General features: G+C 40.7%; 1 protein-coding gene across 1 annotated transcript; it reads left to right on the forward strand.

Moving 5' to 3' along the window:
* Positions 1–3,736: 3,736 nt before the first annotated feature.
* On the forward strand, positions 3,737–9,256 carry LOC119902435 (kidney mitochondrial carrier protein 1). Its single transcript, XM_038718619.1, has 9 exons — positions 3,737–3,937; positions 4,050–4,197; positions 4,610–4,704; positions 4,991–5,076; positions 5,835–5,930; positions 6,063–6,187; positions 6,605–6,728; positions 7,318–7,398; positions 7,988–9,256. Exons 1-9 carry the CDS (start codon positions 3,874–3,876, stop codon positions 8,027–8,029), a joined length of 861 nt encoding a protein of 286 aa, XP_038574547.1. The 5' UTR covers positions 3,737–3,873; the 3' UTR covers positions 8,030–9,256.
* Positions 9,257–17,120: the final 7,864 nt, after the last annotated feature.

Genomic DNA, 17,120 nt, shown 5'->3' on the forward strand with positions numbered 1-17,120 from the left:
ATGTCATCCATTCAAAATCAAATCCTATACACAGTCTCACTGTATGTCGCTCACTATCTGTTGTACATGCATATTGTTATTCAAACATATCTGTATTTCATATTTTACTATGTATATAGTGTCCACTCATAAGTAGGAACTGACTGACCTATATGTAATATGTAAGAGGTTGAGTCTCCATCTCAAGAGACTGAACTGCTACTTAGTGCTGTCAATAATCTGTGCAATAGGCCTCGACGTTGGAGGAATATTACAATGGTGTAGTTCTGACCTCTAGTGGTATTATCATAGAACTACAGTACGATGCAGTCTAAATACATGTCTCCTCCTTGTGGCATTTATGTATAAAAGCTTTAACTTTGACTTTTTCACCATGTTTATATTCCACTTTTTTTAAATTGGAAACTGAAGCCACTTTTTCAAAACTCTTCATACAGTCTGCATTGCCAACATGCATCTTGGACAAACAATTAAACTCACCTTAAAAACTCATTCAAACCACCAAAAACACATCATACGTGTCTCAAAATAAACTTGTACACCCAAACGCTGGCAACAATTCTCACATTTAGAGAGCAAACATTGTCACTCATTATTCACTACCTTAAAAAACACTAACAGGAAGCATTACATAAATGATTAATTTTTATCTTTGAATTTCGATTGATTTTTCACATAAATTAGTATTTTTATTATCAAATAAGATATTTTCACTTTATCAACTGTACTAAAGAATATGTCACAAGAAATAATCAGAAATGCAGAAATTTCCTTCAGTATCCTTTATTTTTTCTATATCATTGCATATACTTGTTTACTTGTGAAAAATAAAAAGTTGAAACAAAAAACAAATTTCAGTGCTGCAATAGTTTTTCTTAATCGATTTGGCACATTTACTGAAACAAACATCCAATTGTTAAAACTTAAGTACCTAAAAGTACAATCCTCTCACCACGTTGTACATTCAGCACACCACTAGATGTGACCTGCAAAAGGTGATTACTCAATCAAAATAATTAAGTCGTGTTTCAAATATAAATAAATCAATGAATAAATATGATTTATGATTGCTCAGACCAAGTCAAATGCAAAGACATCTTGTCAAATGACTCTGGAAGTGTGACAGTTACCCGCTATATAATATTGTCCAAATGCTAACATTGTATATTTAGGCAGCAGAATAATATTGATGTCAGCCATGGCACATACTATACATTAAACAAAACACTTATTTGACGACACTGTGGACCGGCCCAGATTAGGCTGCACTCTCTGACTAGCCTCTGTCATACTTAGGCCATAGTTGATTATATGGTCTATAATAGTTGCCTGTATCTCATTTAAGATTTCTCTGTGCCTTTCTCCATCTCATCCTCTGTGCCCCCCTCTCCCTTTGCCTCTCCTCCTCACCATACCACCCTGCACTGTAATGCCCCTTCATCTTGCACGGGCAGACTCTTGCCCCTGTCTGTCTCCTGCATGCTCCATTTTCCAAAGCTGTAACACCGAGTCTTACCCTTGCAACATAAATGCATTTGAGATCTGATTAGTTAGAGTTTTTCTCAATCGCTTTGGCACAATTGTCGTGACAGACTAGCACTGGTACTTGAAAAACAATGAACCAAGTCTGCCAAAATACAAGCACATTGCCTGCTTTACACTCAGACTGTAGTTCTAAACCACACTTATTTTCAAAACACTGGGCACATAGACATAAACATAAAACTTACTGTAAATGTTCTGCTGAGATTTTCTTCATGTCTCAATCTGGTTAGTGCTGGTAAGTGTTTTTAACAGTTTTGGAGACAGCATTTGAAAAATGTTCTGCAAATATATAGTGTTTAGCAGGTGGTAAAGTAGTAATGAGAAAAGAGATTGTGGATTTTGGATAAAGTTGTCACTAAATGTATTTTGTGTGAAAGCAATGAAAAATGATTAACATTCGCTCACTGTGTGAAGAGTTTTGACAATGTGACTTCTGTTTTTACCTATATTGGTTAGCAATCGAAAAAAACTGTAATTCACAAGAGCAGTCACATATTGGCAAAATTACACATTGGTTTATTGGCATCATGTTACAATAGCATGAGGGCATATTGACATGATGGCTGTATAGTACAATAGCTTATTGGTATCATATTAACATAATAAACTATTGGCACATGATATTCTTATTAAGACACAATGACATATTGATTCAGTGACAGAACAAAGAGGCGAATGGGTGGACTGAAGAAGCATTGGGAGAGAAAAAAACAAAACAAAGTGTAGTTACTGTTTGGGGGACTGTATAGTCCTCAAATAATGCCTGAAATCTTTGTAATCATGATAGTAGCAATTAATGAAAACCTGGAATTCTCCTCTACACTGTGGTGGTATGAAGGTAATACTTGTCAACAGTTTTTCATTACAAGTAGTCTCATATTCAGCCCTTGAGAATAGTAATTTATACCTGTTAAAGAGCTTCTTGGCCTGCACTGAGTCCAGGTTAATCCTAATGAAAGTGCCTGCACACATAATCTGAATTAATCTTTCTCCACAGAACAAGGCATCAACATTGAATATGACAACATGACACTGACCATCGAGGCTTGTAGGCAAGAGTGCAAGAGGAGAATGAGGCTTGTTGAACATGCACACAGACATCTGCTTTTGGGACATTCCAGGTTCCCTCGTGGACTCAAGGCAAATACTGACTACAACACTTACAGCCCTAGACAAATGGTGTTAAGGGTCAGTGCCCTCAACGTCCACCCTCATATTCATCTTGCACTCTTGCCTGTGACTGAAGGAAAATACCCTGTGGTCATAACACACAATACACTTACTGGGAAGAGCAGGAAGCAGGTGACACAGGAGTCAGCCTCTACTAGGTGCCTCCGATCCAAGCACATCAAACCGGACTGGTGGGGGTTAGCAGGCATCATGGGCAAAGCTCAGTAGGTACACAGCTTGTTGGTAGTTGTTTATTCTTCAACTTATTTAATTCTTTACGTCTTACATTGATTAGAATTACACTTTTGTCAATAAGCAATAGGAGTTTATCTCAGTTTACTTTAACAAAGTTTCCTTTTGGACCTCTGCACTGCTAAAAGAGACTGAATCACTTGTGAACTCCATATGTTCTCTGACCTCTGACCTCTCTGCAGACTGGCCAAAAGAAAAATTCTATTTTCTCATTTGGATCAGATGTCATCTTAACCTATGGGAGACAGAGTCCTTAAAAACGTCACTTTCAGCGATATACTATACAACTTAAAGTCTACTGTATGACCTACAGAGTATGTTTGTAGACTTTTTTGTGTTTCTCCATACCACAGGGGGTGGTGATGGAACAGCAGATAAGACGCATGCCTTTGGTGTAAGAGACCCGGGTTCAACTCCCCCAATGTGTCCCTGAGCAAGACACTTAACCCCTAATTGCTCCAAAGGTATATGACCTCTGACATAAATAGCAATTGTAAGTTGCTTTGGATAAACACGTTAGCCAAATGTTAAACATTTTAGAGACCTAGTAAAAACAGTAGACTAGGCTGATCACATTAAACTAAAAATAAAATATGTAAAAAGTATTGGTTTTGGCATCGGCAATACCAGCTTGGGTTTTAGGCTACTTGGTATTGGATCATAAAGGAAGTAAGTGGTATCGCACATCACTACTAGCCTACTCACTGGCTCACTGAACAATCCTTGTTGCCAGGGGGGCGATGGGCGGAGTTTCGGCAGGAGAGGGCGAGCTGGGCTGGACTTCTCAAACGCCGGCAGGGATTGAAACGCGCCTGCACCTTTGGAAGTATTAGCTGCAGACTTTAATATCGGTTTACCTGCTTCGCCGGGAGGTTTTCACTGTGACTCGGTGTAAGGCTGGAGAAAATGTCTAACGTCAACTGGAAGCCCTTTGTTTTCGGCGGGCTGGCTTCTGTGACGGCGGAATGCGGTGAGTGATGAGTGGAGCGGCGGAGAGGCCGAGCTGCGTGGATTATTTAAATGTATGCTCTGATTTACTGTCTTGTAAGAAAGTAGCCTATATCACATTGTTTGTGTTGCAGGAACCTTCCCGATCGACCTGGCTAAGACCCGTCTTCAAGTACAAGGCCAGGTGGGCGACAGCAAATACCGAGAGATCCGCTACAGAGGCATGCTCCATGCTATAGTCAGGATATGCAGAGAGGAGGGGCTCCGGGCACTGTATTCAGGGTCAGTATGGTGGATTCATGAGCCTTGAGTGTTTTGTCTTTATGCATTTGTCTTCCAAACCCTGTGTTTACAACGTAGGCTAAGTATTGGACCTATTCTTTGATTATTGGTATTATTTTATAAACTTACACACTCATTTTATTTTGTACACTTCCTGTTTGTGTAACAGCAATTATCCCACTTACCTTTACCTAAACCCTTTTGCACCCAAAGACCCCCTTTGAATCTGGGGGTCTTTGAATCTCTTCAAATCATTAGATTTGTCTATGCCCCCCACCAAAAAAGTCTCTTTCTGAGGGGGTCCTTGTTTTCGTTTAGGGCATAGGGTGGATCAGGATGCACATTTGTGGGTCTGTAAAGCCCACTGAGATATTGTGGTGCTAAGTAATAAAAATAAACTTGACTTTTACAGAATAGCTCCTGCCATGCTGCGGCAGGCTTCCTATGGGACCATAAAAATTGGCACATACCAGAGCTTTAAACGACTGCTGGTTGATAGACCCGAGGGTGAGTCCCAGTTTCTCTTTTTCTCTCTGACACACACACAAACATATTTCGACAGGCAGTGACCTGCCCCCACTGACACATGAATATTCCTCTTGAAGGGAGAGGTGCAGGTGTGGGTGGGTGTATGTGTGTCCTATTTAAAAATGTCTCTCAGTTTCATACAGAGAGCTAATTAAAATTGTAACTACTTCTGTAAAATACTGTAAGGATAAAACTGTCTGAGGAATGCGATCAGATGCTGCTTGTTCACAGTTACAGTGTGCCTCCCACTCTTCTCCCCTTTCAGATGAGACATTGCTGACTAATGTGATGTGTGGTGTTCTCTCTGGAGTCATCTCCTCCTCCATCGCCAACCCCACTGATGTACTGAAGGTAGATATTTGCACACATGAAGACTGTGTTGATTCTCCTGGTCCTGTCTTAATTAATGTGCTGTCAGTTATTATCCAAAGCAATAGACCAGGTTTGACAATTTCTGCAGCAAAGCGTGCAGGAAAATTCCACTGACTTCTTTAATTGTGTATTGTTAAGTTATACAAATAGATATATGCCTTTTCTAGATGAGTCTGTAACAGCTCCAGGTTTTAGGTGTGCTCACTTGATAGCATGCCAAGTAGAGTGAAGTGCATCTTGGTGCTATCAATCCCAATCTTGTGGATTATTTATAGACTAAAGTTTCTGGGGTTTAACATACTGTCCTGTAAACGATATGGGTGGATTAATATGATGTGCTTGTGTGTGTGTGTGCACACATAATGTTTTACCCTGCCACTTATCGCCATGCCCTTTTTGGCACACTCCTGTCCACCGTGTGTGTTAAGAGTTAACAGAGTCATTAATATGGCTGCAGCTTTGGAACATTGCGTTTCATCACCGTGTTTTCTCGCTGGGCCCGCCAAATCTTCACAGAGCCAGGCAGTGAACCAAGGCTGATCTGTAAACAGCAGCCATTGTAAACGAAAACAAGTCAAGTAGGGACTGGAAAATACCTGGAAACAAGGACAGAAACCCTACTGTAGGACACCGTGGTTGACAAAAATCCCTACCACCATGTTTCCCCCCCTCTTTTTTTTTGTTTGCATTTTGACGGTAGCCGGGTTAATGCATCCATATTACGTCTGTCTATCCAGATCCGCATGCAGGCTCAGGGAAATGTGATCCAGGGCAGTATGATGGGCAACTTCATCAACATCTACCAGCAGGAAGGAACAAGAGGACTGTGGAAGGTACAGTAAGACTGAAAATGCTCCATTAGCTTTGATAAATGACCTCGGTCTCCACAGGTTTCAAGTAGCACAGCACTGTTCTATAATGCTCAAATGTTCAGTATTGTAATGTTCCCTCTCCTTCTGCATCAGGGTGTCTCTCTAACGGCTCAGCGGGCAGCCATCGTTGTCGGGGTTGAGCTACCAGTCTATGACATCACCAAGAAGCATCTGATCCTGTCGGGTTACATGGGGGACACCGTGTACACACACTTCTTGTGAGTTTGCCGAGTCATCTGGATATCTTGTTGCTGTCTCATGTGATGGGAGAAAATTTCTTGTCGGGGCAAGACATGTTAAGGTGGATCTATAAAATGATGAACTGCCCTGTTCAACAAATGGATGTGTTGACCCACATCATTATATTGCCCACTGATTCTTGAAATATGCTTGTTATATTCTCTCAATGTTCACTTGATATAACAATAGTTTTTCCCATAGACAATTATTTTTTAATAATTCTTCTAAACACTCAATGTGTAAGTTAAATTGTCAACCTTGTGTTTTTTCTTTTTTTACAGTTGTTATCAGCAGCACACGCACCACCACGGCAATGTTTATTAAATAATTAATTAATAGACGAAAATATAGAATCTACAGATTATCACTTGAACCTGTGTATTGTCATCCCCCAGGTCCAGCTTTGTGTGTGGTCTGGCGGGGGCTTTGGCCTCCAACCCTGTGGACGTAGTCCGGACACGCATGATGAACCAGAGAGGAGGAGCTCTCTACCAGGGAACACTGGACTGTGTATTGCAGGTCCGTCACAATCCCCAAAATGGAGAAAACAAACATCCTACACTTGTTCCAGTTCAGATTGTGTTTGTAGATGACTATGTTAAAGAAGCACTCCACCATCAGGTTACTCATTATGGGTGCTACGCAGCCCATGAAAACAGTTGCATAATGTTGTCTGTGGCTCTAGAGGGAGAAAATAACTCCCGATAAATATGTGTGCTAGGTAGGATGGTACTAACAAAGATACTATTGGTTGCATTCTGGGAAATGTAGGATCCAGTGTTTTGAAGCTTGAACCACTATGGACTAAAGGTCTGCATATTTCACCCCCAGCTACTTCAAATTTGACTTTTCTACTTTTTTATCTGTCTCTTGTGACTCCCACAGATTTTTAGAAGTGCAGTAGTACCTTACTGAAGTATTCCTTTAAGTACAGGCTTCTTCATGACTTATCTGTGAATGAGAAGAATCTGTGTGTGTACGTTTGATTTTTGCCTCCTGTGATAATGATTATTTAATGTAGTTATGTTGGACACACAGAGAACTTTAGAACGACCATCAGAGGATAACAAGATAAAATGGGTTTTAAACATGTTTGTTTTCTTTTCAGACGTGGCGCTCCGAGGGCTTTATGGCCCTCTACAAGGGTTTCTTTCCCAACTGGCTCCGCCTGGGCCCGTGGAACATCATTGTATCCTTTAACTATCTCATTAGTGCACCAGTCTGTTTACATATATCCTCTGTGATGCAATATCTTTTGAGCTGGAGAAATCAGCAGGAAAAATTTTTAAATTCTGTTATGCATTCAGTGACGTATGTATGTGATTCCAAGCCATGCTCCAGTGGAGGAAAACTTAGCTTAATGCTGGCTAACTCTCTTATGTAACTTTGTCAAACTACTGCCAGAGGAACCCCTGGTTAGAGAGGACGTATGGCCTTCAGGGGCCTCATTGGGGGGTGGGGGTGGGGGGGTAAGAGGAAGAGGGACAGGTGGGGAGAGAAAAGGAAAGAGTGAAAGACGAGGAAAATCTTTCTGCAAAGGCCAAAGAGTTACAGGGGGGAAGAGAAGCGCAGACGGTTTGTCATCGTGCTCCAACTAGGCCTCAACAATGCAATGAGATTATTGACTTGTTACAACAGTGTAGACTGAGGTAACAAGGAAACGTTAACAAGGGAAGCTTTGAGCTGAAATACAGACAGAGCCAAAATCTCTGAGTCTCACATTCTGCTAAACAAAAATGTCTACTCCTCTTGCCTGCGTTCCTTTACTCTCTATCCAGTTCTTCCTCACATATGAACAGCTGAAAAAGATCAACGTATGACTGACAGAATGAGACACAGAAGGACAGACAAGTATGTATCACACGCTCTGAGATGAGCTGATGGGACCAAAATCGGGAAAAGGCTGGATATGGAACCACCGAACGGGGGAAGACCCGTATAGGAGTGGCGGCATGATTGCCTGATTCCTGTTGGGGCTACATGTCTCCTAAAGCCTGTGGCAAGTGTGGAAGACACTCCTATCTGATGTTTTAGCTCATCCGAATGCTATGCTAAGCTTAACCGCTCATTTAATTTTAATATTGGCCCCATGGATTCACGTAAATGTCACCTAAATTATTGACAGGTAAATGGGAGAGAAGTGTCTAATACTGTTGTTTATGAAGCTTTATTGTCAGTCAGAAGCTGCTTTAAAAAGGACCCCAATGTCATGTGGAATACACATGAGGGGTTTTCTGCCTTCTACACTCCAAATTGAGTGCCTTAGTTTGTCATACAGACAGCCTGCACCAGAGTTGCATAAAGACTGTGACTGTCATATATAGCAAGCAGCGATCATTCCCTTTTGAAAAGAAAAATGCTTGTGTGTTGTGAGTCAACAATTTGGACTAGAATCTGGCAGGTTTTCTAATTTGGGAGGTGTGTGCATGTGAGGACAGGTGAAATTATTTATTCTCCCTGGAGTATTTACAGAGCCAAGAATACATCATGTTGTACTGTAATAAATAAGTCATTTAAACATCCTGAGGACCAGTGTGGGTGCTTAGACAGGGCGCGCACACACACGCACACACACACACACACACACATCACATGCCCATATGTGGCGAGACTAGTGGTCCCCCATGTAAGTGCAGACAGTAAATATAACCTGGGGCAGCTGCGGGTTGACTCTGCGTTCTTGTGTTATTCTATACGTTGCTGTAAAGATTATTTACATAAGTTATGTAAGCCTCGGTATTTTATCCCACACAGCTGTAGATTTAGACCACTGGGTCAGATTAGGCCATCCAAGGTGAGTCATTTGACAATGTTTATTGCTTGAAGGCAATAAAACCACTCCACATAATCCATAGTCAACTCTAGGTATATTTTCATGTACTGTATTTGCACACTGTATGCTTATCTGTGAGCTGTCTTTGTAAAGAATAAATATGTTGCTGGCTGTCGCATGTGTGCGATGCCACAGTGTAAGCCAGTGTATTTTTGTCATACATTTTGATGTTGATTTAAAGGCTGTATATTTGAAATAAAAGCGACAAACCTACTATGTGCTTTGCTTTGTTTTCACCACAGTGTGGTGCTGTGTAGCTACACAAACCAAACCAACTCAACCTGACCCAGTTGAAACCAATAACTGTTTGAGTCTTCTTATTCCCAACCCTCAACTTTGAGGCTATAAATCTAGCACAGTTGTGTTGTTTCTGAGGGATTGCCCAGTTTCTTTCAAACACATGTTCATGCAGCATCCCACAAACAATGACATGAATTATTCAGAGGAATCTAAGATGTAATTGCTCTTTTATTTCTGTGGGTAAATTCCCAGTTTTCCCTCATCAGAGCTGTTTTGAGGAGGTGGTGGGAGCTCGAGGGAGTGCAGCAGGAAACTTTGCAGTGAACTCGCAGTCTCTGTGTACAGGCATGCCTTGTTCCTTTATTTAGGGAGCATCACCATGGGACTTATTACTTGTGTGAGAACTGTTATTGTTGTATCTGCTTCATCTAAGCCACCATGGGTTGCACTGCCACATTATTGTTGGTGTGACAAGCATGGTTGTGTTGAATAACAATCAATTCTAAACAATGCCACAGAGCGTGATGGAGGAGACTAGGGTCTGTATGCTGGTTTAAACACTTGTGTACAGTATATACATTTTAGACCTTAAGGGCACCTTGTTTTCCAAGACAGGCTGACATCTATGTCAAATAAAGGCACATAAACACCCCGCCCTGTCCATAAGGCAAGATGAAGGAGAGAATAAGAATAATGTGTGGCTTGTGCCAGGAATTGGCATCTATAGATAGGCATTATAGGCTGCTGCCTGGCATCACGTCTCTGGCACAGTCCTCTAAAAGCTGGACAACTATGGCCACGGGGGATTCCGGCAGTCATAGACATGCTGCATTATGGGTATTATTTGCTGCCTGGCCCAAGGGTGCAGGGGGCTGGCTCTATTGTGTTCCAGGGATCAGAGTGAGCTTTTGTGTCAGAGGGATAAGGCTCTGCTCCAAACACCCTGCCCTTTTTCTCTCCTTTTTTTTTGTTCTTTCAGCCGTTTCTCAGATGAAAACGCTGCTCGCTGCAACACACGGGTGAATAAATGGACGAGCTGATGGAAATGTAGACGAGACAAATCTACCGTAGTCTGTTGATCCATTCGTAGTCTGATGATCCATTTGGAATAAGGACTGTGCTGCTTCTGGGCTGCACAGTGCTGACACAGAAAAGAAATTACAGGCTTATTGCCATTTTTTTTTGCTCAATATTGCCTTTGAGATATGGGCTGAAATACAACAGAATAGTTTTTGAAAGATGCTCAGAAAATGCCTGGGTGCTTAGTTTGAGTAAAATTAATGATTTTCCCTTCTGAAAATACATTGTTTACAGGCCACAGATTCTGCATAACATCAAACTACCTTGCTTAGAAAGCTGTCTGAAACATCTTTCTCCAGGAGAAAAAAAATTGCAGCCTTCTGCAATTTGAAATTGTGCCTGTAGTGAATATTGTGATAAATTGTACAGCTGGTGTGTGAACAAAAAGCTGACAAAGTGAGGATTTCAAACAAGGGGAGACAACAGATCCTGCAAATATGTAAATGATGCTTTAGGAACTCTTCCCTGACAAAGATTAGAGGTATTTCTATAGTGAATCTCAGAAAGAGACAAATATCACAGCAAGACTCTACAGGGATAATATTACAAAAATGACTAGAAGATAATACAAAAACAAGAAGTGTCACAAGATCAGTATTAAAGGAATAGTTTGACATTTTGGGAAATAGCCTAAATTTATTTGTTGTTTTGCAAAGAGTTATGATACCACTCTCCTGTCTGTACACTAAATGTGTCGTTGGAGCCAGCAGCTGGTTAGCTTAATATAAAGACTGGAAACAGTCAAATATGTACAAAAATGAAGTGAACTGGGAGTTAAGCAGCTTTGACTTGTTTTGGCCGGGAAAATAAAAGCCAAGACACAGTCCAGCATTGGTTGTTTTACAGGGTGTTATGCCCCCTGTAAAACCCTACTTCTCACTTGATTTATTACCACAGTCAACATTTGGGTAATGAGTTTATGGTCTCAATTGCTAGTTTCAAGTCTTCTTCAATCCAGCATGATGTTCATTCTGTAAATTATGGTCTAGTTTAGAGGAAAATAGATGATAAAGCAGGGTATGCATTAGGGCTTGGTGACTTTGTGAATGACAAGTCACTATCACAGCAACCTACACCTATCCACTGCACTGTGTAACCTCAATGATGGATGGAAACTTTAGGAGTCCCCACTATACACTGTAGCATCTGAACTTTGTCAGCTGGCTGTCTATCATCATCAATAAGAGAATATGAGAAAGTTGCCTTCAGTTCTTATCTGTTACACCCATAAAAATGCTCAATTGCCTAAGTCGATGATTCATCTCGACTAAAACTCTTCATCCAAACAAACAACAGGCCCTCTAAATCACAGCGCAGTCGACCTACATTTATACACCACTGGAAGGGGACTGGGACCCCGGGGAGACAGGATCACAAGGATGAGCCGCTGGTAATGCTGCTCCATTGTTCCATTAAGACGGGAATAGGCCAACAGAGTGAATGTTAAAGGAGATAAAGGGAGGGGAGATTTGTTCCACATGTTGGCTTCTTTGACTCTGTGACACCGAGAGTCAGGGAAAGTGAAGTTGTGTCACTTATGAAGACACTTTAATGTTCCTGTGACATCTATGTATAGTTTAAATGATATTTTAGTGTTTTTTAAAAGAAAGTCAGACATTTTGGCAATTAAATAAAATAAAATAATTTCTTGCCAAAAGCTAGATGAGACGATTGCCACTCATTGTGTTTGTCAATTAATTATGAGGCCATAGCAAGGAAATGGTTAGCTTACCTTAGCTTAGTTTAAATGCTGGACACAGGGGGAAGCAGCTAACATTAGTCTGGCTCTGTCTAAAGGTTGAGAAAAATCCACCTTCCATCACATTTAAAGCTCACTAATTAACACACATTACACCTCATTTGTTTAATCTGTATAAAAACTAAAGTGTACAAATAATGTTGTGGTTTTACTTAGCTGGGCTAACCATCTCCTGGCTGTAGCTTTATATACGAGAGTGGTGTCACATTTCCCAAAATGTGGTTATACTGTAAGTCCACACACATTTAAAGTATGTCTCTGGTGCTTAGTAGTGACTTTACAGTAACTTTTTTCTACTCATGGTTGGGGGGGGGGGGTTCACCTCTGTAACATAGCAATATTTTCATAGCTCTTTCTAAACATTGTTGTAAGAAAGCAGGTTTTCCCTTCTTGTTCTTGTTTTATCTTCCTTATTGCTCGAGACTACATCCCAAAAATTAATACACAGCAGATGAGCGAGGAATACTGCCATCATAACATTATGTCCCGGTTAGACATATTCACTCTTATGTAATTCCAGAGGACAAACACTAGGCAGAGCTCATGTGCTTTCTTACAGCTATAAAACATCAAAACCGAGGAGTAAACACACCATCTGCCTGTCTCCAACCGCCAGACTCTGTCTTGCTCTCTATGACCCGCTCAGTCACAGCTCGCTCATTAATATCCCAGCTTCTGATAAGGAATAAATATTCAAATATTCAGCAGTATCAGTTTCCTTGGACGCCTAATTTAAAATTCCCTGCCCTCAGGCACAGCATGCACAGCATGCACAATCCATACAAACACACACACACACACACACACATACACACAGGCCTCTCATGTGTGTTGGTGGCGTTAGTGGGATTGCTCACTGACACTGGAGTCCTCCCACATACACACTACAGTCTGAAGCTGCTGTTCTCCACTTCTGTTTATCTCTCGCTCTCACCCTTTTTTTTTTTGAAAAGAGGGAGAGGCATGGAGGTGGGAAAGAGAGGTGAAAGACTGAGGTGTGGAGCCAGGATAAAAATTAGGTGAAGGAATGAGATGTTAGATGGAGTCAACGGGGAGATATGAGAAAACTTTATTGGAAGTCAGCTGCCGTTAAGCCAAGGATGAGTGCCCGGAGAAAGAGAATAGAAGATGACAAGAAAAGAAAGGATTGGTGGAAGAGAGGGTAGGATGCAACACACGTCCTGATACTCTGCTGCGCTCCAATTAGCATCCATATGATGCCTCTACGACAGTGGTTGTCAACGACTCAAGACACAAATGGGCTGCGAGACATAGGGTTACTGGCCCTGACTTTATATCACTTGAGAACAGTCTAAGAACTAGGTAAAAATGGAAAATGTTTTTTTGTGATGCCAGATGCCAGCAAATACTAACCAGTGCAAATCCAAATCTCCAAATCTGAAAAACCCTGAAGGTACAGAGAAAAAAGGTGAACTGATCTTCATTTTACTAATGAAGGAAATTTTACCTAGCACACCTCATTAGGGTCATTTTGGCTTAAGACTGGAGATATATCTATCACTGAGCCTGCGTTGCAAACTGGGGGTTTAGAGTGTATAAAACCTGGGGTTCACCAGGTCAGACAAAGACAAGTTGTTGGTTATATTATGGGAAATGTAGGATCAAGGATTTTGTTTGGAGCTTAACTCACAGTAGGAACTACAAGAACAGTCAGGATATCTCCACCTCTACCTGCTGCTTTAATATTGATCATTCTGCTTTTAATCTGCCTCTGGAGTACCACTTTAAACATGAAATGATTTACTGACCTTGGAAATAGCAGATTGACACAACAATCCCAACACAAGAGCCACTTACAAGCTTTTTCCAGATCTTTCAACAAGGTCCTCATCAACAGACTTGGCTCAGTTGGCTCAGATGCAATGGAGATGGAATTGCTGACATGCAAGCAAACTGAATGTTATGGAAAAAGCTAGTATATGGACCTTGAGTTGTGTTGTCAAGGAAGAAAGTTTTTGAATTGGTGAAACCTAATCAATACAGATACTTCCATTCAGGGAGGTTGCTAAATGGTCTGGGAGAATATACAAATAATGCAAATCACATGCCTTGGCCTTGTGTTAGACAGTGTTTTCCACCATCATCAACAAAACACCAAATTGGATAAAATCTTTTTTCAAGAATGGTATTATCTCTCTGGTAGATTTCCACAGACTAGGCAGAGAATCTAGGTGGCTGAACACTTCACAGCACTTAGTTACGTTTACTTTTCCTTTCCTATATTTCTCCTGTTTTATCTTCTCCGCACTGGCTCAACAAAATTTAAAATTCTTGTCCTCACCTACAAAGCCCTTAATGGTCAGGCACCATCTTATCTTAAAGAGCTTATAGTACCTTACTGCCCCACCAGAGCACTGCACTCCCAGAATGCAGGGTTACTTGTGGTTCCTAGAGTCTCCAAAAGTAGAATGGGAGTCAGAGCGTTCAGCTATCAAGCTCCTCTCCTGTGGAACCAGGTCCCAGGTGCGACTCGACACCAACTCCTTGCCTGTGTTGCCAAGTGCTTGCTCATGGTGGGAATTTTTGTCTCTGTTAATAATATTACAAAGAATTAAGTCTAGACAAGATCAATATGTAAAGTGTAATGATATCTTTGTTATGAAATGGCGCTATATAAATAAAGTTGAACTGAATTTGTCACCCAGGTGTAATTCCACAACTTCTTATAGTATTTTAGAAAGAGATAGATTGATGATTGAAAGGAAATTTAACTGTTGAATCCAAACATTTGGTGATCCAAGTTTGCTGCTGATTGTCTTCATCTGTGTGCTACTGCTTGTACAGCCTTAATACCTAGAGTGAGAGTTAGATTCTGCACTGTACTTGATGCATTTAAGAATTTCTCACTAAATCTGTCTGAGCTCCATGTCATCTGTGAGTTAAAAGGAAAAAAATGTCTGTGAGGACTCACCGCTTCTGTGTGGATAAGCAGCCACCTGACTGCCACCAGTGGAGTTAGTACGCCTCTCGAACACTCTTAAATAATGTAGGAGTTGAGAACACATTCTCAAGAAACATTTCATGCAGAAGTCTCAGTCTCACTGCTAAAATTAGCAGTATATTTGTGTCACTTTCACAATTTTCTTGCAGTCAAGAAGACATTTTCACACTAAGTGGCTTCACAGGTTCAACCATGAGTTCACCTCACCGTGGCAAATTAGCCAAGTAGGCCAGGCAACTTAGGGATTTACAGATCAATAATAACACACACCACACATTTGTTCCTCTATCCCTGTAGGGACATCTAATTGGCATAATGCATTCCCTAGCTCCTTACCCTCATCTTAACCATCACAACTACATGCCTAACCTTAAACTTACTGTAATCTGAGCCCTAAAACTAAGTCTTAACCCTCACAAAGCAGTCCCGATCGCTTAATGTGCATTCAGGTTAAAGCTGCCACCAGGATATAAAAACATGAAACACACACACACATAGTGTACACGTTGAAAGAGAAAGAGAGAGAAACACAGTAAAACTCTTCTCCTATCTCAACCAAATAAGAGTCACATGTCTTCTGGAGGCATGAGGCTTCATATCACACAGTAATCTGCTGAGGGAACAATCGTACCACTGTTGCTGCAGACTGTCAGAGGTGAGAAGCCTATCTCTCTTCCTCACACTCTCTCTAATGAGATACACACCCCGCCACACAGGTGCAGTCTGACACGATCACTGGCAGTGTGGCAAGAAACTCACATTTCAAAGAACATAACAATGTGTAATCTTTGCAAACTATCTTCTGATCACATCCCAGATAACCTACTTATTCTACACAGATTTTGTGTGTTATGTAGACATAGTAGACATCTGAGTAAATACCAGCATTACCAATAATGTGACAATAGAGGAAAATCAGATTTGGGCTATTAATAGGGAACATTAAGAAGACTGATCTTTTCTTTTGTAAAATGGTGATCAACAAAGAAGACAAGCCCCTGCCCTCAGGACTTCGCAGCTCTAAGAAAAAAAGTCCATTCATTTATTTATTAGTACCTTTCAAGACAGAGTTACAAAGTGCTTTCCAAACAAGGTATACAGTTAAAGGAGTAAAAGACAGCAGTGTACACAGTGCAGTTATATAGCAATAGGGGAATCAAGGGGACCTTAAATATATACCAATACATTGAGAGCAATTGGATTTATTTGAACTATTTTCCAATAAGGTTGCATAACCAGTTAAAGTCAAACAATTACTGTCCTTACCAAGCTTAAGTATTTGACCTCTGCTTATAACCAGGGGTCAGTGTATATTTTAAAGAGGATGAATGCTTGCTCTTTTACTGTTGAGACACACACACAAAGATCCATCTGTCATGCACGCTACATGTGATATGTTAAAATTTATGAAGGCTGCAGAAGTCAAATTAAGGTCTTATTTCTGTTATTAGGTCATTAGGCTACTTGTGTGTTTTGTGATTTTGTGACAGTGTATGTATGACAGGTTTCCTACAACTTCTTTATTTCAAATAGTTTTACCCCCCAAATTTTAAAGAGTTAGATTTGTTGTATGTTTGATAAGTTAATGCCTTCGTTAAGACAGCACAATCCTAACTGACTTTGAAATTTGGTTGTGTAACGCACATATGAATAAACTTCACTGATGTTCTCTCTAATCTCAAACATGCACACAACAAGATTTGAAAAATAATGGCGCATCACACACTACAGGATAATATTAAAATTATCGTGCCAGAGAAAGCAATGGCACCACATCACGTGATCTCGGGTGATCATGGGGAAGCAGATGTTTTTGTAGAAAAAAAACAAAGCAGCAGGCATGAGTCTCTATAAGAAAATGGTTGTGTAGACACGGTCAACGCGGTTTGAATTTCTTCAGCAAGAAGTGGAGGTGAAATTCAGCTTTAACATCTGCAACAATACATCCCAGTACAGCACTGGAAAGCAATCAACAACAAATATGTGCAACGTGCCAGGTCTGTGCACGACACGAGATGAAACAGTATTTACATGTGC

This window comes from Micropterus salmoides, unplaced genomic scaffold, assembly GCF_014851395.1.
Source record: "Micropterus salmoides isolate LMB-PRFRI ecotype aquatic unplaced genomic scaffold, ASM1485139v1 Ms_hic_scaffold_14, whole genome shotgun sequence".
NCBI lineage: Eukaryota > Metazoa > Chordata > Actinopteri > Centrarchiformes > Centrarchidae > Micropterus > Micropterus salmoides.